This window comes from Pagrus pagrus, assembly GCF_965226575.1.
Source record: "Pagrus pagrus genome assembly, chromosome: 3".
Lineage (NCBI taxonomy): Eukaryota > Metazoa > Chordata > Actinopteri > Spariformes > Sparidae > Pagrus > Pagrus pagrus.
The window spans coordinates 27,879,068-27,900,144 of NC_140187.1; the positions used below are offsets into that span (position 1 = coordinate 27,879,068).

At 41.0% G+C, this 21,077-nt stretch overlaps 3 protein-coding genes across 6 annotated transcripts in view; all 3 read right to left on the bottom strand.

The window, feature by feature from the left end:
* Positions 1 to 4,336, bottom strand: LOC311255017 (N-acylethanolamine-hydrolyzing acid amidase-like). Its single transcript, XM_084349141.1, has 11 exons — positions 4,073 to 4,336; positions 3,350 to 3,514; positions 3,097 to 3,220; positions 2,820 to 2,910; positions 2,653 to 2,738; positions 2,398 to 2,570; positions 2,238 to 2,300; positions 950 to 1,016; positions 798 to 826; positions 389 to 458; positions 1 to 284 (listed from the first exon to the last, which is right to left on the bottom strand). Exons 1-11 carry the CDS (start codon positions 4,243 to 4,245, stop codon positions 267 to 269), a joined length of 1,059 nt encoding a protein of 352 aa, XP_084205267.1. The 5' UTR covers positions 4,246 to 4,336; the 3' UTR covers positions 1 to 266.
* A 5,353-nt stretch (positions 4,337 to 9,689) lies between these two features.
* On the bottom strand, positions 9,690 to 13,397 carry bhlhe40 (basic helix-loop-helix family, member e40). The gene is made up of 5 exons (XM_084349915.1): positions 12,916 to 13,397; positions 12,710 to 12,779; positions 12,500 to 12,607; positions 12,022 to 12,145; positions 9,690 to 11,876 (listed from the first exon to the last, which is right to left on the bottom strand). Exons 1-5 carry the CDS (start codon positions 12,990 to 12,992, stop codon positions 11,014 to 11,016), a joined length of 1,242 nt encoding a protein of 413 aa, XP_084206041.1. The 5' UTR covers positions 12,993 to 13,397; the 3' UTR covers positions 9,690 to 11,013.
* Positions 13,398 to 16,079: 2,682 nt separating this feature from the next.
* Positions 16,080 to 21,077, bottom strand: part of itpr1b (inositol 1,4,5-trisphosphate receptor, type 1b) — a 91,131-nt gene continuing 86,133 nt past the window's right edge. For all 4 annotated transcript variants that reach the window (XM_084348054.1, XM_084348056.1, XM_084348055.1 and 1 more), the window contains 2 exons: positions 18,825 to 18,986; positions 16,080 to 17,412 (listed from right to left, as the gene is read on the bottom strand). In XM_084348054.1, the coding sequence (XP_084204180.1) occupies positions 17,326 to 17,412; positions 18,825 to 18,986 (249 nt within the window). In that variant the 3' untranslated portion in view covers positions 16,080 to 17,325. The remainder of the gene's footprint in view (positions 17,413 to 18,824; positions 18,987 to 21,077) is intronic.

The window sequence follows — 21,077 nt, forward strand, 5'->3', positions numbered from 1 at the left end:
TCAATGTAACCAAAGTTTTATTAAGCTTGACACGAACATTACAGTACATCAGGTGATAAAAATGATCATTACAATTTTTGTTCATTAGAGGCAGAAAAGCACTGTCACCCTAAAAATTAGTTCAATTTCCTCCCTTCCTTCATTGATTATATAATCTCCACAGGATGATTATATAATCTCCGCAGGATGATGAATCTGCATAGGCCTGTGATTTTCAGGGCACTCCGCAGCAACAATCTGCATGTTGTTAGCTGCTCACACGCCTCTCAGTACGGTCGGCAGCCCTTGAAAGAGAAAGGTACGAGTAAGTCTCATATATTCAGGACAAAACGGTGGACAGAGAAATTAGACGTAAATACAGTATGCATTCAGGTTGTGATGTAATTACCTGCGGCCTGACAAGTGTGTTGTACATCTCTGGCTTTGCTGCCATCATTGTTGTTGTGTAAACTGTAATTCTGGAAGATAATCAACATCAGACGATAAAAACGACATGCAAAACAAGTACATTAGAACAAACTGCTTGAAATATAAAATTATAAACACTGATCATATAAATAATAACCCTGCAGGGCGCTCAAAATGTTCTGGTTAACTTAGCAATTGCTGTTCTATATGCAACTTGCTATGTGTTGAAGTGTGGTGTCAAACAAAGGCCTACTGACATTATTGCTGAGGTGGCGCAAAGGGAACAGAAACTGGTATGCACACAGCAGCCCCACCTCAGCAACATTAACAGTCATGTGATTGCTTGAAACAAAAACGAGAGCATAATGAAGAGATAACGTTCTTCTTACCCGTTACACACTGGAAACAGCGACAAAACCTGTAAGGGCAGGACTCTGTTACAAATCCATATATTGACTTTAAAAATGTCCAGGGTTTAATTTGTCTCAGTATCATGTGTACTTCAGTCTCCTGACCTATTGATTTATAAGTGAGTACTTGCCTGATAAAGTGTCTCCATGCTGATGTGAGCTTGGCCTGTAGCATTTAGTGCTTTTTCAGCAGCTTCTCTATAAGGTGAACACATAACAGCAGCGTTGTTTAGTCCCAAGTTAGTTCCACAGTGTAATGTTTTACATGTTTTGAGTTGCAATCATTTGATAGTAATACAGTACCTTGAGTAATGTGTTACTGATTACACTACTTTTGCATTACTTTCACCCAAATCACTGCAAAAGAATGACAAGGCCTTATAAAATAAATGGAAGACGGTACTGTTGTTTTGCTACTATAGCCTCAGATTAACTGGTCTCTATTCACTGTAAAAAAAATCAAAAAATCTTTTACTATTCAAACGTATAATAATTTTGATGTTCTGCGTTAAGCTGTGTTTAGTAAACCACTGGAAAAAGACGCCTCTCGCTGCAAAAACTGGCTCTGTGTGACCCTAAAGCAGTCTGTGAGTTGGGAATTGGCTCCACAATGTATTGAGTTAGCTTGACTCTCATGAGACCCCACTAACCCGCTCAAACACTGCTGGAAGGGGAAAATGATCTGCTGTGATTGATTTGTTGGCAGCCATTTACAGTTTTTTCTACCATGGCAGCAAAGATACTTGAAATAGCCAACTGGCCTTCTAAACTGGTAGCGCTTGCAACACTCCAGGAGCTGTCCTAGAAAATATGTTTCCTGTCGGAAGAAGTTGTGTTTTTGTTTGACGAACAGAGTTGGCAGACAGTGAGCAATATTCACAACTCGGATCAAATGTCATGAAAACCCCTTTGTGGTCATTTGATCAGTGGACTCTTAAAGGAATATAAATTTTACAGGAATGGATGACTTAATGACTGTTTCAAAAGGTCGGGAGTCACCACCTTTTTCTGTCTCAACGACTGTTCTGAGTTCTCTCCCCAGACAGCTTAACCTGGGCTCACCTAGCCTTAGAAACCCACATGAAGGCCGGTTTGACTAACGACCCACAAGTGGCCCTGACGACTCTGAAACTCAGAGCTCACACGTGTCCTTAACGACTCTTTAAGGACACTCCCACACAGAGTTTAAAAGCCTGCAACTCCTCCAGTTAGTTAGAACTGAAGAAGCCTCTTGGATGAAAAGCGAAACGTCTTCAAGAAACTGAATCAAGTCCAGTTGCCTATGATACAGCACCTAGTGTCTTATTAATACGTAACGCATTATTGTTGTAGCACGTTACCACAACACTGCATGACAGCATATTAATAGTAACGACAACAAGAATATTGTGGAAGTATTCATCATGTGAGATGACTCACTTTCGATGATCTCTGGCTGGGGGAGGAAGCCAGTGGTCATAATTAGTCTCCACTCTGTACCACCTAAAAGAGGAACACAACAATGTTATAAATTTAGGTCCAGATGTCCACCACACGCATTGATGTACTAGATTCTCCTCCTATCATTTATTTTGCCTACCCTCCCGACACAGGCTCGAGCGGCCAGATATCAGCGGGTCCCGTCCGGTCTCTGGTGATGATGGCCCCTTCCCCAGCTCGGACCCCAGCCACAATGTAATACACTCCAGTGATGATGGGGATTTTTGAAAGGCGCATCACTGCGTCCTGAAAGTCCTCTGCTTCCTCCAGCGTCTGCACAGTTTGGACGCCATCAGAGTTTCATTTCCTCACACAGTTATAACATCATTATCATTAACTTATATAACCTACTAACCTCTCTGACCAACCAGCTCACTGGGGACCTCCGAAAGAGGAACGCAGACACCACATTCTTCCACCAGTTCCACCAGTGTTCAGTACCTGATGATCACAAAGATGTTAATAAACATGAAGATAACATTTCTGGCCACACGTGGCTGTTGAGAAGAAATGTTGTCTCACCTCGCTGGTCACCAGAGACTGTAAACTTGTTTGGACTCTGTCCCGTCCACAGGCCAACGTAGCCGGCAAATGAAGTTCCCTGGTACGCCACCTGACAACAATAAAAAATGTTATCTTTGGTCACCTCATCGTTATACAAGACACAGACTTTTATTTTCATGCACTGCTTGATTTGTGATTCTGGATAAATTATTCTTAGCTGCTAAATGTTTTTGTTTTACAGTCTGAGGAGGCACCATAGTTAGTCAGTTTTAAATGCTATGAATACATACTGTACCTCTCCATTCTTGAGGAAAACTACGTTGACAGTCAGATTCCTCAGAACATCATGTGGATAATCAAGGTTCCTGCCGTGGTACACGTGCCCATTTTTGTCCTGAGCTACGATGCTAGTGCAAAATCTAGGAACGCATAAAGTTTGTTTGCATGCATGAGACGGTGTTTAAACCTTTATCCTGTATACGTGTTACACATTCTGTGCCCCTGCATTGTACACACAAATGTGTAATTAGATATAAAGTCATACATACGCAGACACTTCATAGGCAAAGTTGAGAATGATAACATCTGAAAGGCTTCCTCCAAGGTTTGCGGCCATGCCGCGGATCTCCCCAGCGTAAGGCTGAGGAACGTACTTCTCCAGGGCCGCCACAATGGGTGTTATTGCCTGATGCACCCATTTTGGTACTGTGGAGCTGATAACAAGGGAATAAAAGCATGTCAGAGTGCAGTTACTGTCAGTCACTGTCAGCACAACTGGAAGATAAACAGAACAACACAGTGCTCAATCAACCCAGAAGTTACACTGCCTGCTGATTCAGGGCTGACATAATGTGTTAATACTTAACTTTATGTTAGCATGTTAGCTTTCAAACTGGATTGATGTATTTGCCATTTGTGGTTATGTGATGATTACAGCTAGTTCAGCCTGCTCTTTGTTTGCCATCACTGATAAAGTGGTAGGAAGTGAAACCATGCAAACAGTGTTCTATTAGTTCTTTAAGAATGGTTATAAACAGATATACATATGATTGTGACAATCTTATTTTCAATAGCATATTAATGGATAATTCCTAAACGATTAAAATGTGCTAGCCTTGCACTATAACTCATGACTAATGGCTAACTTCTGCAGCATCTGATAAACATCATTACATTGTAATTAGCACTTTCTACACGTAAAAACAGTCAAAGCATAACTTCGACTGTGTGTTATAGGCAATTATAACAACATGGTGTTCTGCCAAACTTACTCAATGACCTCAGCGGCGGCTTTATTCAGGTACTCTACGTCAAAGACTTTGGTGAGAGGCGCCCACCGAACCTCTGGGTCCTCGTCCAGGCTGATATTCACTGTAGGTGGAGCGAACTCCGCCCGGCACGACACGAACAGCCCGAGCAGGAGCACCGCAGCCCGAACCATCATGACCGGTCCAGTCCGAGACAGCCGCAGACAGACACAGACAGACACAGGCTGGCTGACACTCTGAGGACAGTGAGGACGGCGGGGTTCCGCCGCGTGCCTGCAGCAGGCAACAACAGGACGCACACTTCCGCTCCCACTTTTCACAATAAAAGCTGGTCAATACACAGGTCATAGCTTCCGCAAACCCATGGCTTTAAGCTTAATTATAATATAGCAAGAGAAGAGCAATATGGATGGCACAATAACGACAATGATAATAATGGTGATGATAATGATAACAAGAAGAATTTACTGAAATAAAACTACTTCTAATTTTACCCCAACTGTCAAAAGTAAAAGCACTCAGGGGTTTGATCTCTGTCAGTGTTACATTATATGATTATTAAATTAATATATTATAATTAATGCATTCACTTGTTCGCATGCATTAATCCAGTGCTGTAGTTGGTCGAGATTAGGCTAATTTTAACTGTTTCATAAACTGTTGAGAAGTTGAGCCTTTCACAATGCATCGTATATTATAAACAGATAATGTGTATGTCAAATGTAAAAGAAAGAAAACAAACAAAGTAGTTAATGTAACTGTTAAATAAATGTACCACTGGAGTAGAAAGTACAATATTTACTCTAAAATGTAATAAAAAGTCAGTCAATGAAAATAATCTAGTAGGCCTACCTCGCAACTGTACTGTACATAGCTGTAATTATTTAGTGGTGGAAAGTGACTACTTCTACTTCTACTACTACTACTACTTCTACTACTAAAAATAATAATAATAATAATAATAATAATAATAATAGTTTGTTTTTTTGTTTTTTTCAACAGTATTGTACTTTTCATGTTTCACTTGTGGAAGTTAATAATTATATATTGTATATGTATAAATTATATACTGAGATTACAGGGTGTATAGGGGTGAGAAAAAAAAAAGGAAAAAACCTGCCTACCCACAATGTTAAAGGAAGTCAATAAGAGGAACCATGGTAAATGAGGTCTAAAGAGGAACCCTATGGTTTGGTTGTTCTCACAGTTGCTGAGGCCCTGCCATGATTTCCCTGCACGGTCTCATTATCAGCGGGCTGTCTCTTTATCTCTTGATATGGACTTTTTGTTGAAGCAGCAATGAAAAGGCAAATATTGTGCACATGCCTCTAAATGTGTTAGAGGCACACATGTTCTGAACTGTTCTGAAAATAGGGGTATGTCATTGAGCTTGCATTACAGAAGGACAGAGGAACAATGCATTATGCACTAATGCTTACTGATGACAAGGCCTGCATTTTGCTCCATCCTGTCATTAATGTTTTATGTCTGACACAGTCAAGTATTCCACATTGCCAGTGGCTCGTAATAGTAGAAGGTATGCTTTTATTTTGAAAAATATATCTGACCGGAAATCGCATTATTGTTCTTGCCAGTGGAATGCAGTAGTGCCTGGCAGCTCTGACCCTGTCAGTCATTATATCTTTACAGAGTGACCTTTGTTTGTAGATCTTTGAACAAACTATTCTTCACTATTTCAGCTGACTGAAACGTTTTAGGCTGAGTCATTAGCCTGTGTAGTTTGATAAACAGCATTACAGAATGGGTGGCATCATTTCACAATGTCGTTTAAGGACACAAACTAAGAATTTCATGACAGTTTAATGATCTAGGCTGGCTAGATGAACAGAGTAAAAGGGTTCTGGATGCTTACTCAGTCAAGAGTTAAAACAGTGATATGTGACGCTTTCAGAAAACGTTTTTGGTATAAATATCCCTATTTATTAGTATAAGTGCTGAATCGTAAGCAACTGGACGTATTTCACTTCTCATCCAAGCAGCTTCTTCACTTCTAACTAACTGGAGGGGAGTTGCATGAAAGGAACTGAAACACATCCAGTTTTTTGTATTTCCAGTAATTCAGAAATACATACTGTACATGTTCTAAGCTGGGTCAGTTTATGATGTGTGTGTGTGTGGAAGGTAGAATTATGATCTCCAGGTTTATGTCCTCTGTAATGGCAAGAGTAGTGACAGCACACAAAGGTATAGCTTTAGTAATATAGGGAGACAATTTATATTGCGGCTGCATGAAGCTGATATAAACAGGAACAAGTAACTATCACTTCCTGCCTGCCTGCAGTGAACCTGCTGCACTCCACCTAATGAGGAAGTGTGGACACCACCAGCAGTTTGAATAAAAGTGGAGTGGCTGAGACAGAGATGCCATCCACACTATAACAAAACACTGTGCCATCAAAATGATTTTGAAGCTGTTATTTTAAGGTGTAAAAAAAAAAGTTACATAATCTTACTTCAGTAAAGTCTCTCTGTACAGTCACATTTAGTCGTCCAGCTTCTGCATCAGGTTCTGGTCGCTTGTTGTCGTGATGTTTCTGGACCCTCTCATTAAGGTCATCCTTTCCTTTGATGAGCTCTCACAGCCATGACAATTCTCCCTGCTGCATCATTAACAGTGCACACACTGTTCTCAGCAACATTAACCATGGAGGCCATATCAATGCAAATAAGGTCTACAGTCATCTCAACTGTAATGTCCTTTTGTGACACCAAGTTCCCAAATTAGACATTAATCAGCCAGTATCTCAATAACAAGGTCATCTTTTTGATGTTATCATACTTCTGTGGTTCTTGGAAGCCAGTCTTTATCTTGTGACAATCTTTTTTTTTGCTTTTTCAACACTGGTGTCAGTGTTTCCTGCTGTAGCCATCAGGGTTGCCACTTTAGGCAGAGAGGCCACATTCTGCCTCAGTTTAATTATGAATTCTCTTCCATTCAGTAAAAGATGCATTTGGATAAAATTGTGAACCAATTAAGGATGAAAGAAACCAAACAATATGAATAAAGAGAATCATTCAAAGTGTAATTGGGTGTAGCTTAATGGTAATTGTGAGAGCACGGGATGATGATTTCTACTGTAGCAGTGAATGTTATGTGCTAGGTGCACCAAGACCCACCAAAGTGGCTGTAATTCATTGAATGTCCTTTGACATCTTGAGGAACTATCCAGCCTCCTCTGTGGATGTATAGTGGTTCCCTCGTCCATTGTGTCAGTAACCCTAACCCTGCTCCTGAGGGATTTTAAACCTAGAGCAACCTCTGTCTGTCCACTTGGTGGCAGCAGAAACCAGCTGTAAACATGTTTCACCTTATACACGAATCAGCCATAACAAACCACTGACAGGTGAAGTTAAAACTAATTATCATCTCATTGCATTCAGATGTTTTGCTGGGAAACCTTGGGTCCTGGCATTCATGTGTTACTGACATGGTCTCCATTGGTGTTTGGGTGGGTGGTTCAGGGGGTGTCCTGATGGCAAAACCCCCCTCAGGAGGGCAATGAACACAACCACACAGCAAAAACTGCTCAGGATTGGCTCGAGGAACGTAACTAAGGGCTCGAGGCCACGACCTGGTCCTGATCCTAATCCGAACTAGCCTCCTTTAGATGTCCTGGAACATGTCTGATCTACAGAGGCCCCAAGGTGAACTGGACTTGGTTCTGACCCATTGAGCCTTTGGTGTCTGGCACCAGGGAACCAGGCAGCAGATTCTTTGGGTTCTGTTGGTTGCGTGGTGGGCTCTCTTTAGTTCAGACTTGTTCTAACACATTCCATTGATGTTAATCAGTTTGGGATCTTTGGAATTTGAAGGCCAGGTCAACTGCTTGAGCTCTTTGTCAGGGTCCTCGGGCCATTCCTTAGTAGTTTTTGCATTTTAGCAGGGAACACCGTCCTACTGGCAGGGCCACTGCCATCGGGGATTGCATTGCCATGAGTGGTGTACTTGGTCTACAACTGTGTTTGGGTTTTCCCAGCAACACATTGCACTGTAACAAGATGATTTATGTTTTTCACTGCACCTGTCAGTGGCTGATCGGTTGATTGGGTTGAACTTGTTTGTTTTAGTTTCTAATTCATACATTAGTCTGATACAAACAACATTAACATTCATATGGAATCGTATCTCTGTGCAAGTTGCTCTTTAGCTGCTAAATGCTCCAGTATGCTCACCAGCTAATTGCTAATGTTGTCTTTTTGCGGTTTGGTGCTGGGCAGGTACTGTATGTAGGTATATCAGAGCATTGTCACTGAAAACAACTTCCTGCTCTGGCTGGAGGCTAAATTGATAAGAGCCCCCCCCACAAAAAAAAAAAAAAAAAAAGTTGTGGACAGTAAAACCAAAACAATGGAGAGAATATGCTGAATGGCTCCAGGGGAACTACAAAGCTGGGTGATAACTACCATGGGTCTGTTACTTCTAGCAATCTCTTCTACATTACACAAAGTAATTTGATCTATGGATACTATAATATTTCTGTTCTCTTCAAGCTCAATAGTATTTAATAATAAACAGGACAATGACCAAAACGACAGTCATGATATTTTAAGGAGGAGTTTCATACTGACAGAATACAGCCCTGATAAACTGCACCTGACACATTCTCAGTTGGTGTTCCTTACAGCAGCATCATATCAGTTGTGGTCTAATGAAGATTTATACCACAGTTCACTGTGTGAGAATGGTAGTGAGTGCAGTGTGACACACTGATTCCACAGGGTGGAGCTAGTACTGCATTTTTGAGCACATCAAGGACGGCCAACTGTTTATTTCAATAATCAGCAGAGCAAATTACAAAATACCACTGTAATTACAAGAAAAGGAAAAGTGCAGTTTCCATATTTCTCGGGGAGGCATAGTGGGTGGTAAGCATATGATGTAGGCCTTTTTTAATTTTCACTATCACTACACTACAGCAGTGGGACTACCCAGGAAACATTCAGCAAGCATCAGGAGGTGAGTGCAGACTGGTCTTCCATATTGCTAAATGTGAAAGTAAATCAAAGATATAAAGTCCTTTCCCCCGCAACCTCAAATACCATTTCCATCGACTGTGGTGTTCTTAAGTTGCAAAACACATTTTCTGCTCCTACTCAGCACACTTTCAGTATTGTTACAGTGGCTGCCACACAGTATATAAACCATATAAACTGTATGGGAAAGAAATGACTAAACCCCTACAGGTAGAGTTCAGATAATTTAGTGATTTGTAATTTATGTCTACAGTTATACATATAGTCAAAAATTCTAAACTGATATTGTGGATTAGCAGGGTCAGTGTTTAGTAGGAAAGATCTTGCTCAGCATGATTATCCAAACTGTAATGAGTTAAAAGTTTTAGTGTTAATGACCATAAAAGAGATTTATAGATGTGAGCTTTATCCAAAATGTACCAACATCCCACGGTTGATTCCTCAGGATCGCTTTAGAATTGGAAATGTTTACAGCCTGTAATCTAAGACATGCTATTGATTTACACAGGCTCGGCTGCTTGATGGGTTATGTAAGTGTTATGTAAGTATGTGTTGTTATGAGGAGCTGTCAGGTTGGCTGCCTACAACACGTTCAAGCCACCAGGCAGTGAAACACAAATTCCACGGAGGGGGAAAAAAAGCTTTATTAATATTTTAATATATATCAATAATACTTTATATACAAAATATGTACAACAAACAACATTTTGTTACATTTCAAAATAAAAATCCCAAGTACCTCTTTCTATACAAAACTATTATTTTTGTATGAACTTTACATTCACTCTCTTCGCCACAGACACAACATTTAAAGCAAATACATTTAAACACCTGCCATCGTTGTGTCTGCGTTAAACGAGTAAAGGCAACAGCATGAGCTAAGGGCAGGCCTTAACGTTAACGGGAATTTGTTGGGCAAGATGCAAATCTGGTTGAGCACAATGCCATGTACTGTACACGATCGCTTGGCATACAGCAAAAGACTACCTCAACCATTCCTCTGGTAGCGATGCAAATACACTCAGTGGGTCACGTATCAAAAATAGAGATGTACGAGAAGTATAAACAAAGATAATTACACAACATGACTTCACAGGAACTCCAACTAGATGCACAAATATTCATGAGTCACAACTTAAACTGTAAAAAGCACGTATGACCACATGACTCCTCAAGAGACATGAGTGACGCACCTGGTACAGTGACAACGCCCTGAATTCTTTTAACATCATAAACACTTGTGTTCAATTAGCTCCAAGGTAATTGAAGGGGTCAAAAGAGCAATGTCTTTTGTGATGACAATGGTCAACATTAGCCAGACAACTTTTTTTTCCATTTTTTTTTTTGGTAACATTCTAGACTAAACAAAGGTTTGTTGCAGTTACAGGAGCGACAAACACTGAAGGTAGATCCTCCATTCATAGATCTACAGCAGGTAAAATAATCCAAGCAGCATCTACAAGGGGCTTTTGTTCAATCTTTACATTCATCACAGACCGGTGTGTGTGTGTGCAAAAAGTAGGTCCAAATAATTTTGGGGGGGCTTATTTGTGCCGTACATTCTGGGTTTAACTCATTAACATTCAACATGGAGGGTAGAGTAGACGAACCTTGCTAAAAAAAGAAAAAACCCTCGCAATCTCTTGCATCGTCTCTAAACTGACCATCTTCACAGTGTTTCCGAGCCATGCGACAGGTGATCTATGAGCCTTCACATGGGCACTCCGAGTTGCCCACAAAAGTCCTGTTCAGCGTGCGAGGAGCTGATGATAGACGGTGGCGGCCGTTTGGGGCTCTTTGCCGGGATCAATGTTCTGATGGGCCAAATCAATGGCTGCGGTTTGAAGGGATACCAGTGCGTTTTGTGTTTGTTCACCCTCTTTTCAGCGGGCCAACCATTCAACCCCATCGACATTCAGAGGGCAAGATTCCAACAGAGACGCATCTGTTTAGTCTTTGGTTTCCAAGTTCAGCGGAGAGACCTGCTTTAAAGCTTTGTGAAGAGCAGGGGAGTCCATGGGGTTCTGGTGGGGTACCGGAGACCCTGCCCTTGGGGACATCACCAGAGATGAGGGGAGCGTATCGGGGGCTAAGCTCGCTGCGGAGCCGCTCATGCCTGGGTACATAACCGGCATGCCTCCGGAATACCAGCATTTCTCCAGCATGGGCAGATAGGCTGCCATTGGTGTAGCCGCAGGGGGGATGAGGTAGAAGGGGAGACAAAACGGGGGCTGGTTGGGGGAGAAGCTCATGTAGTTGCCAGGGCTTCCCACTGAGCGACCGGAGAGACTCTCGTCCTCTGAGGAATCAGACCTCGACTTCTTGGCCTGAGGCTCATCGCCCTCTTGCTTGATGGCACCAGTCGTCCTCTCAGACATGCCGTGCTTGAGCTGCCCCTCCTTTGCGTGCCTTTCTGACCACTGGGATTTCGGGTCACGTTTGTCATGTTCTCCCCCATAGCCGCTGTCAGTGTCTGTGTCACTGCCGCTCTGCTCCCCCATCCCATGAGGATTAGTCCTTTGAATGACAGGGACACAGTTCTTCGCTGGGCCCTCGATCACCCTCTGGGGCAGTCCGGCAGGTTTTTTCAGTTTCTCCGCAGCTTGAGGGATGCACTCGTCTGGGTGAAGGCTGCTTCGATGGTGCAGGACTTCGGCTGCTACCTTTTGGATGTGGCTGAGGAAATGGGAAGGAGTCAGGTCCCTGCCGCTTTCTTGGCTGGCCACGTATTGGAGGACCTCTTTCGCGCACAGGTGAAAGCCAGAGCGGAACATCTCCTCGCTGTTCTCTGCACTGTCACCTCCATGATCACCTAGTCAAATAGAAACACAAGATGAAAAATTAACCTCACGGCACAATTTCCCTTGAAGTCATTCTGATAGATGCAACAGATCGCAGGATAAAAATAACATCTGTCTGCTTCACTTTACGTCGACACATGACGGCATCAAACTTACTAATTTGCAGGTCCTTCTGCAGCGCGATAATTTTCTGCTGCTGCTGCTCCAGGAGGGTGCTCAGGGCTTTCACATGCTTGAGAGTGAGTTCTAGCACCACGGCTTTCTCCAAATGACCCAGCGTCTAAAACAGGAAGACCTTCGATAAGCATGTTGATCTTTCTTATGTAACACATTCTGCAGCTGAACAGAGGACAAGCCTCAAACCCCCGGGAAGTCATGCAATCTACGCACACACATACAATTCTCGACAGCGAACTAAAATCTAAAAGCGTGTTACAATTTAGACAGTAAAATTAATAAAATTACAAAATTAAAGAAAAAAATCTTTTTTTAAAAATTCTTTTCTTTAAAATCCCAAACTTTTATGTTTTTTTTTAAGACTCCAAAATTGAGCCCTGCTCAGTAAGCACCATGTGGCGTCTCACATTTCCCTGGCCTTTCAGCAGACATGCCATATGTGGAGGATAATACTCACTGTAAGCTTAAGATGTTCTGGCAACAAATCCTTCAGCTGGGCGATGCATTCGTTGATTCTATCACGTCTTTTCTTTTCGATCAGGCGATGTGGCAACTTGTACGTCTCCTGGAGAGACATGTTTGAAATGTTGTCAGTGAGATCCAGGCTGCTCACTTTGAACAGATGTTTTCAGAAAATAAAAAAATATACATTTTAAGTTGAAGTTACCTTGCTCTCGTCCCCACCCCCACGCTTCATGCCCCTCCTGGGTTTGTAGACATAAATTGGAAAATCCATTCTTTGGAGACAAAATAAAAAATAAATAGTTAGTCTTTAGTTTGGGGGGGAAGGTGAAGGTTCAGTAAAAAAGTTTAAAGCTTTACATGGTAGGATAAAATAAAAAAAGGAATAAAAATGCATTTTTTTTCTCTTACCCTTGCATGTCAGCTATATCCAGAGCTGGGTGTTTTGGCACACAGGGAGGTGGTTGCGCACTCGTAATCCTCTCCATGTCGCTTCACTGTAAAACCCGAAGAAATGACTTCAAAACGTCCAAATGCGTCTCTGCGGTCGCTCTCCAAACACGAGGAAGAAGTCGCACAGAAAAAACCCAAAGCAAAGAAAAAAGTATCTCCTGTTATCCAGTGTGTGAGAGTGTGTGTGTGTGAGAGAGAGAGAGATACAGTGTGTTCCCGCTGAGAACTGGAGTTACGCGGCGCGGTGTTGTCACCCTGAGGTCCGGACTCAGTAGTATGTCTGGGGAAGGCTCCACGCCCGGCTCAATGTGTGAGAGCTGGGTGGGTTTGTGACTACGTGTTAAATAAACCCTGTGACTGCAGGCACGTCTCTCGGCGAGAGACTCGACACCGTCACATGAGCCTCACGTGTTGGACGGCGCTTTCAACTCCTCACCCTCCCCGCACACACACACACACACACACACACACGGACACACACCTCCTCCCCCTCGGCTTGCTGCTGGAGTACAACCCTCTCCTGTAGTACTCCCCCACAGGGGCTGAGTCCCGTGTACCACCACGCTCCGACTCTCGAGGCGGGGACGTGTTCGCACACAGTCCACCATGTTTACAGAGACGGAAAGTGGAGCAACAGTGTCCTCGTCGACTGCTACGAAGAGATTAAATATAAATAGTTCAACTGCAAACATGGCCACCTTCATCTTTAAACGTGCAGCCTATTAATAAGAGCTAAAAAAAACAAAAAAACAAGCAGCTGGAGGGACAAACAACAACAGCACGAGATGGTATAAAGTGTGATAAGGTCACAATAAAGACATTGTAGTAATGATATGCGGGATTCAATAAGGTGATATAACAACAACAACAATAATAAAATAATGAAAACAATAATAATGAGATGAATAAGATGATAATAACACAACTACTACTACTACTACTACTACTAATAATAATGATAATAATGATAACAGTCATAATAATTTTACTGGTGTTTTTTATCTTTAGTTATATATATATATATATATATATATATATATATATATATATATATAAAATTTTACCTAGGCTATAGGTTTAATTAAGTGAAGTTAATGATACAAACAATTATAAAATGACAACATGTCAGTGTAAAACCATACACTGTGGTTGTATGTGTATGTGAGCCCTTTGTTGTGTTGTCCTCACACCGGCCGCGTGCCTGCCTGCCTGCCTGCTATACTGATAGTACTGACCCAGCCTGTACCCGCCGGGCTGTCACGTTGAGCTCCTCATGGCCGAGGAGCACATCCCTTTCGGTGACGTCACGCACGCAGTCAACCGAGAGTGGCCGACTGGTCGCTCGGTTCCACCCGCCGACGTCCCGAAGCTGCAGCAGCGGCAGCGGCAGCGGCGGCAGCAGCAGCCGGAGACTAAAGATAGAAGCCGGGCACAGAACGACGGAGCCGGAAGAGAAGGAGCGGGAAATCACACTGCCAAACTGCCGACGGGAGATTGAAGTAAAAAATGAAACCGTTTGTTTTCTGACTTCCGCCGATTTGGTGGTTCTGCGGAAAGAAGCCACAGGAGAGAAATATTTGATGGTGGCAGTGAGGGGGTCTTGCTCTTGCCAAGGCTCTAGTATACAACACTACATGTTAGAGACCACAATATAAAAATACTCCATTGCAATAATGAAGATGTATTAGTAGCAGTAGGCTACTTAGTAAAAGCACAACATGGCCCATGTCTGTGTTATCTAAATATATCATTTATTATTATTGATCCATCAATATGTAACTTATACTGTGTTGCAGAGCTGCAGTGTCAGAGCTAATGTTAACCAGTATACATAGAATTAGTGTTGGGCAGTCTAAACAAGTAACGTTTAAATGACTTAGCTGGTAAATAACTGTTGGCCTATTGGAGTAGGCCTATATTTGTTTCTGTAGTATTGCATAGTAATTTGAAAGTAAGCATAAAATGGTAATACTCAAGTAAGTAAAAGTACAAGTAAGTTTATGTAGTAACTTTCCATTACTGCGGATCTTCACTGTGAAGTGTCGTATAGCACAGCACTACAAACAGGGACACTGCTGGCTCTACAAATGTTGCCTATGTACTAATGATATTAATAATTGGAAGTGTTATTCCACTGCTAATTCTACTGGAGACCAACCCTTTATCCTTGAGTGGAGCTCCCATGTTGCACCACTTCACCCTACATTTAAAGCTGCAACATGTTTGTAAAGGACATTACAGTTGTTAAGGATCTATGACTAGATTTAATCTGATTCACTGTTTGTTTTCTCACATTCCACTGAAGATCTAAGCTTGAAGAAAGTCAACATAGTCGTGAACTGATCTCTAGTGAAACACAACAATTTGCGTAGTTTTGCATCGGTTTGAATTTGAAAATGTCCAGACATCAGTTTCCTGACTGTCCACATTTATCTTCATACTCAGTCATACACAAAGCGCAATTGTTCGCTGGACTGAAAGTAGCTTGATAAATACTTGGCATGCAGAGAATCTTTTAAGAAAGCCCCTGAATAATGAGGATGTACGCAATTTTATATCCACCCAATTACACACATTCCACTCGGGGACTGTACTGTGCTGTCGACAACTGCTGTTTTTAGACACGCATGTTTCCAGTTGACAGAAGTAGTTTCAATCAAGGCCAAAAGATTAATTCAGGACGTGGCCTAGTTTAATTCTTGAAATGAAAAACACTTGCATTTGAATCATGGAATATATCATATTTAGTCAACAGGTGTTATTTATAGTTGTGACTCAACCATCACACACAGGATACGTATCGGAAGGCTTTCCCTCAATTTCCGTACAATGAAGTATGATGTGTTCTGTATTATTTTTTAATAATAAATTGAATTTACTGCCTTTATATAGCTACTAAACTAAAAATGGTAATACATTCTTATAAGTAGTAGTATCAGTATTAACAGAAATGAGTTACCTTAGATGCACTGATGGCTGAATAGGTGACAGTGTACAACAGTGTAATACACTCTGAGGCAAAGGCATTTTTTCCAAACACTATTCACTACTAACACTACTCCATGTGGCTACTTACTCATCCTATAATATCAGCTCAACAATAAAGACACACAACAGGTTGTAAAGGATAATTACATCAATTTTAATAAATAATTCTACTTTAATATACAAATTGACAGTACTTAGAGTTTTAGTTTATCTTAACATTCATGAGTAACCGTTTTTTCTCCATCTCATTTTTTCTATACAAAAGCAAAGACAAGCAACAAACTTTATGTACACAAAGTACTCCAAAAAAAAGGGAGATCGTTTTAACAGTAGCATGAAATCCAACTAAAACATCTCAGTCAACATGAACGTAAAAGTTTGTGACTCAGCAAACTTGTATCAGACTTAATGAGGACAAAAACAGGCACAAATGGAACAAGTTTGCTGCAGAACTGGAAATTATGCTAATATTACAGAAAAAGTTACACAACTCCTGAGCAAGTTGTAATAGCATGAGTGTCCCGGAATAAATTATACAGTATATATTTGACTGACAAGTCAAACAATCTAAATGTCCATTAGATCCAAATTAAATAAGAAAGCAAATTTATCATAAAATAAGTCAGCACTGACATATGACACCAATGGATTTAAACAGGTGAAAGAAAACTATCTGTATATATTGCTCTCACACAATATACTATCTCTACTGAGTGCAGCTGACACTCAAGAAATATGCACATTTTCAAGAAATAAAAGGAAAGTAAAATTGAGAAGGCCAGCTTATTAAATATTATCTCTATACTCGCGTAAGTAAAGACAAAAAACTACTCCCTATTTTATCCAGTGGCAATAAAGTACAAACAGAGACGTTGGCCCACGCTTTTAAATAAGACATGATTGATGGAACTTAAATCCACACACTGATGAGGTTGCATATTTAAGTTAAAATATTGCACAACATACAAAAATAAGACATTTAATACTGCTCATTATGTCAGAAATATAAATATAAAACATAAAATAAAAAATGAAAAACAAATGGGACTAATTCCTCCTGTCCAGTCAGCTATATCTTGTTTCAAGTTCAACCAGTAAAGGCCATGTGTTGAAAGTCCAATTTATTTCTACATAGAAAACATTTGGCACCAATTCCAACCGGACTGAACAGAACGAGGTGGGTGAGTGTTACCGTTAGCAGTAACACGTGCGTGGGGTAGTAGCTACACATCGCCTTATGACTACCTATGTTACAGTGTTTCCCTACTGTTATAAGTTACACTCACACTCAGTGCAGTTCACATTGTGTGCAACCTCTGGAGGGAGGACTGCACATTCACAGCCGACGCCGAGCCGCTGCAGGGCCGTGTCGGCTGAATCTTACGCAGGCTGCTGGGGGTTAACGTTCATGTGCTGAGGGTGTCCCAACAGGCCAATCCGCTGCTTCTGCTTCCTCTGTTCTGTCATCTAGAAAACACAAAAGAGATATTTTCAAAAAATCATCCCACCTGTACCTCTGTTGGCGTGCACGTCCTCTTCTGCTAAATATGCCGGCAGCCTCTCTGCATCGATTCGTTCTTTCATATCACTTTACAGAAACTACCAAACGCTGCACAAACTCTGCACCCTGCTGAACTGAAAGACGTTTGAAATCCTGCCAGCCTCGTCATTCACATTGCGCCGTCTTCTGACGAAGGCAGCAGAATACAAACTACTAATACTGAAACTCAGTCAGAAGAAATCTGAGATTAAGCAAAGTGCATGAGTCATTACACAGGTGTTAACCTTTATACAAACAGGAATAAGAATGGGTTTCTGCTAAGACTTAACTTTAAACATAAGGTACTGATTTGCATCTCAACACTGAAACACAACAATATTACAAGTGAGAGGACTAAGTGGTCTTGTAATGAGTGTTCCAGGAGAAATAGTTCTGCGTAGTTAAAGAAAAATATCATTCAAGCACTTCAAGTGGACAGTTCAGACTCAGTAGGGAGATGAATGCTGGCTTTTCTTTACACTATAATTTTCTAATTAAGCCAATTTTCGCTGGAATGACACAAAACAGAGAATGGTTGTACCACAGTTTTCCTGTTTGTGCTCTACTATGAAATAATTTCTTCCTGAAAACAATGAGACTTAATTTAACTTTGTGACCTGACACTTAGACATTGTGGGTTTTTTTTTCTTACAAATGTTGACATGGACAGAAATGTGACTTATTCCTCTGTGCCCTTCACAGCTTTTAGCAACACAATAATCATTTCCCCCTGTCTGGGTCAAAATGTCTCGGTAACATTCACTTCCTCACAGATAGTTCTCATTTCAAGGGTAAAGACATTTTTTTACAATTCTGTTTACTAGAAACAGTCGATTGCAGCAATTGTGCAATTATTTTCCTTGATACGCAATATCAGCAGAATGTATTCTTACACAACTTAGAAGTGGTTAAGTCTACGTGGAATTTAAAAACAGCCTTTTTCAAATTTTTCTTCTACAGAACAACTATCTCACGAGTTAGTCTAATGAAAAACACTTCTTTTGGGAGAATTCTTTGCCTTTCTTATTGTCGAGAAAGGCTTTATCGGTAAATAAATAAGAAATAAAAACTCCATTCTCAGTAAACAGGTCAATAATTAAATCCGGATGGATTGCTGCTCAATTTTGCAAACAAAATCAGGTTGAAGCCTCATGAGCCGTGTTGTGAACTATGACTCATCACCTTTTGCATTCAGTGAGCTCTGCATCTAAAGAGCAAACAAACCTTGAGCAATGTCTTCTCTCCACATCTAAAGAAAAACGCTTCTCTCACTCTTCATGTTTTCCCCATGACGTCTCTGCTTTTGTGTCTGTCAGTGCTTCACGTTATTGACACAAACCTGTTCTTTGAGCTCTGTCAGCTGCCCTGACAGGTTGGACACCAGCTTCATGGTGGACTCCAGCTTCTCCTGCAGGTTTCTGATCTCGTTCTGCTCCCCGTCTGCGTCGCTGCTGACCAAGGACATGGCCCGCATTCGTGGGAACCAATCCAAGTTGTGGTCCTGGTAAACAGAGGTCTGAACGGTTATGGCCTGCACATCAACACATAATGAAACTGATGTACCGGATTATTACTGGTACTTTCTGCTCCAATTTTCTAAGAAGTGGTTATTGTTCACTGAATTTATTTCCTCAAAGAAGCTGGTCTTATTTTTTTCTTTCAGTGCAGTTGAAAATGTTTCACACATTACACCACCGGCTATGTGCAGTGATTTGAAGCCTACTCTTAAAGCGGAATCAAGTTAATCATCAGGGACTTTCCATTTTACAATCACATGGGATATGAGGGCATTCTTGAAATCACCCGGGACAGGCAGTTCACGTATCAGTGATCCGTTTCCCTCAAATCTAGTCTTTCCATACACACGACAAAACTGGCAAACTTCAACGACTTTCCCTCACATGCAGCGCTGAGATAAACACCCAGCTCTTGAAAGCTCCCTGAGCCACAGATGAGAGCTGTAATAAGCCGTTTCACTAAGTGCTGAAATCAAGTACACTGGCTACAGTAGCTGGAGCTGAGGAGCGGATTTAGATGCAGTTAAGTGTGTGTGTGTGTGTGTGTGTGTGTATGTGGAGTGGAGTTGGAATCTTTAACTTTACAGTATCTCCTGCATGAACGATATCTTTGACACTTGTACTACTACAGGTGTCAGCTGCAACCACAAAACGTCAGGGTGAAACGTATTGATTTTATCGGTTCTCTTATTATTTTGAAGTAATTGTTGCAAAGTCAGAATTTAAGGAGATTTTAACTGCCAGTGAGTGCACTCAATTCAAGAATATGCCAGTGAAAAGGTATTTCAACAGCAAATCCTTTGATGCATTATTTGATTGTTAGAATATTCTGAAGTTTGAAGTGTTGAAGTTTGGCATAACCTGGGCACAAACGTTGTTTAGGTGTGGTTGATGGTGTGAAATGTTAGGCCAGCAATATCTGATAAGAGCAATACGGCAGTTTTACATAGTTGGAGGTGTGGGATTTCATTACTGGTTGGTTAATTATTAAATTATAAAATAATGCAGAAAACAAATGAAAAATTCTGTTGGTCATAATCCTGAAGATGTTCAGAAATCGTATCCCGTTGTTGATATTAGGGCTGCAACTAATGATTATTTTCATTATCAATTAATCTGCCAATTATTTTCACGAGTAATAGATTACTTTTCTGTCTATAAAAAGTTAAATGAAAGAAGGGAAAATTGCTCAAAGTGACGTTTTCATATTGCTTCCAATCCTCTTCATTTACTATCATAAATGACGAAGAAATGCAGCATATCCTTACATTTAAGAAGCTGGATCCATCAAGTGTTTGACATTTTTGTTGAAAAAAATTACTGAAACTATCAACTGATCATCAGAATAGCTGGCAATTTACAACTAATCATTGCAACCATATTTGTCACTGTATATTTTTTAGCAATAGCCATTGAATGTATTTATGTTCAGTAATTATGCATCCTTAAAGTAGTCTCCATTGTTCGTGGCGAAGTCCGCCATCCCTATTCCTATATAGAAGCAATGCACACACATAATCCAGCGTTACACTGATGTAAGCCTCACTGTTAGTTGCTCATTCTCCCAATGCTGTATCAGAGCTCTATGCAGCTCCTTCACATTAAAAGCACTCAACTGGCAAAACACTGGATGTTTTTTATGAGGAGTTTAACAAATTTGTCACAGAAGTTTAGCATGATATTTTAAGTGTTTGCAGAATTCTGGGACCTGTAGTATTGGACCAAACTTGTTGATGGCACCAATAACCGCAGGTGTCCAAATCAGCCAGTACTGAACCTTTACAACTAAACGAGAAGAAGTAGCATTCCTTTTTTAAATAATGGAAAATAAAACTGGTAGGTGTTTTATGATATGTAATTTTTTGGTCATTTTGATGCACTTTACTTGTACACATACGCAAAAATGGCAGAGACGTGAAACCCAGCTGCCACCTCAGGGGTTGTTGAGTTCAAACTGCGCAGTCGGCTACATTCTTTCACACTTCTGTCTCCTCCGACACTTGACCACCACATGCCTTTGTTATTGTGCTCTGGCTGAACCTGCTTCCAAATGAGCTCAAGTCAAGGTAAGGCAT

Bases quoted from the DNA above. Each gene is read 5' to 3' on its own strand.
- bhlhe40 (XM_084349915.1), bottom strand. From the start codon at position 12,992: ATGGAGAGGATTACGAGTGCGCAACCACCTCCCTGTGTGCCAAAACAC. The intron at 12,780-12,915 runs GTAAGAGAAAAA...TTGTCTCCAAAG, and splicing joins GATATAGCTGACATGCAAGG to AATGGATTTTCCAATTTATG. The intron at 11,877-12,021 runs GTAAGTTTGATG...CTATTTGACTAG, and splicing joins GCAGAAGGACCTGCAAATTA to GTGATCATGGAGGTGACAGT.
- LOC311255017 (XM_084349141.1), bottom strand. From the start codon at position 4,245: ATGATGGTTCGGGCTGCGGTGCTCCTGCTCGGGCTGTTCGTGTCGTGC. The intron at 3,515-4,072 runs GTAAGTTTGGCA...CCTTGTTATCAG, and splicing joins GCCGCCGCTGAGGTCATTGA to CTCCACAGTACCAAAATGGG. The intron at 827-949 runs GCAAGTACTCAC...CTGCCCTTACAG, and splicing joins GCATGGAGACACTTTATCAG to GTTTTGTCGCTGTTTCCAGT.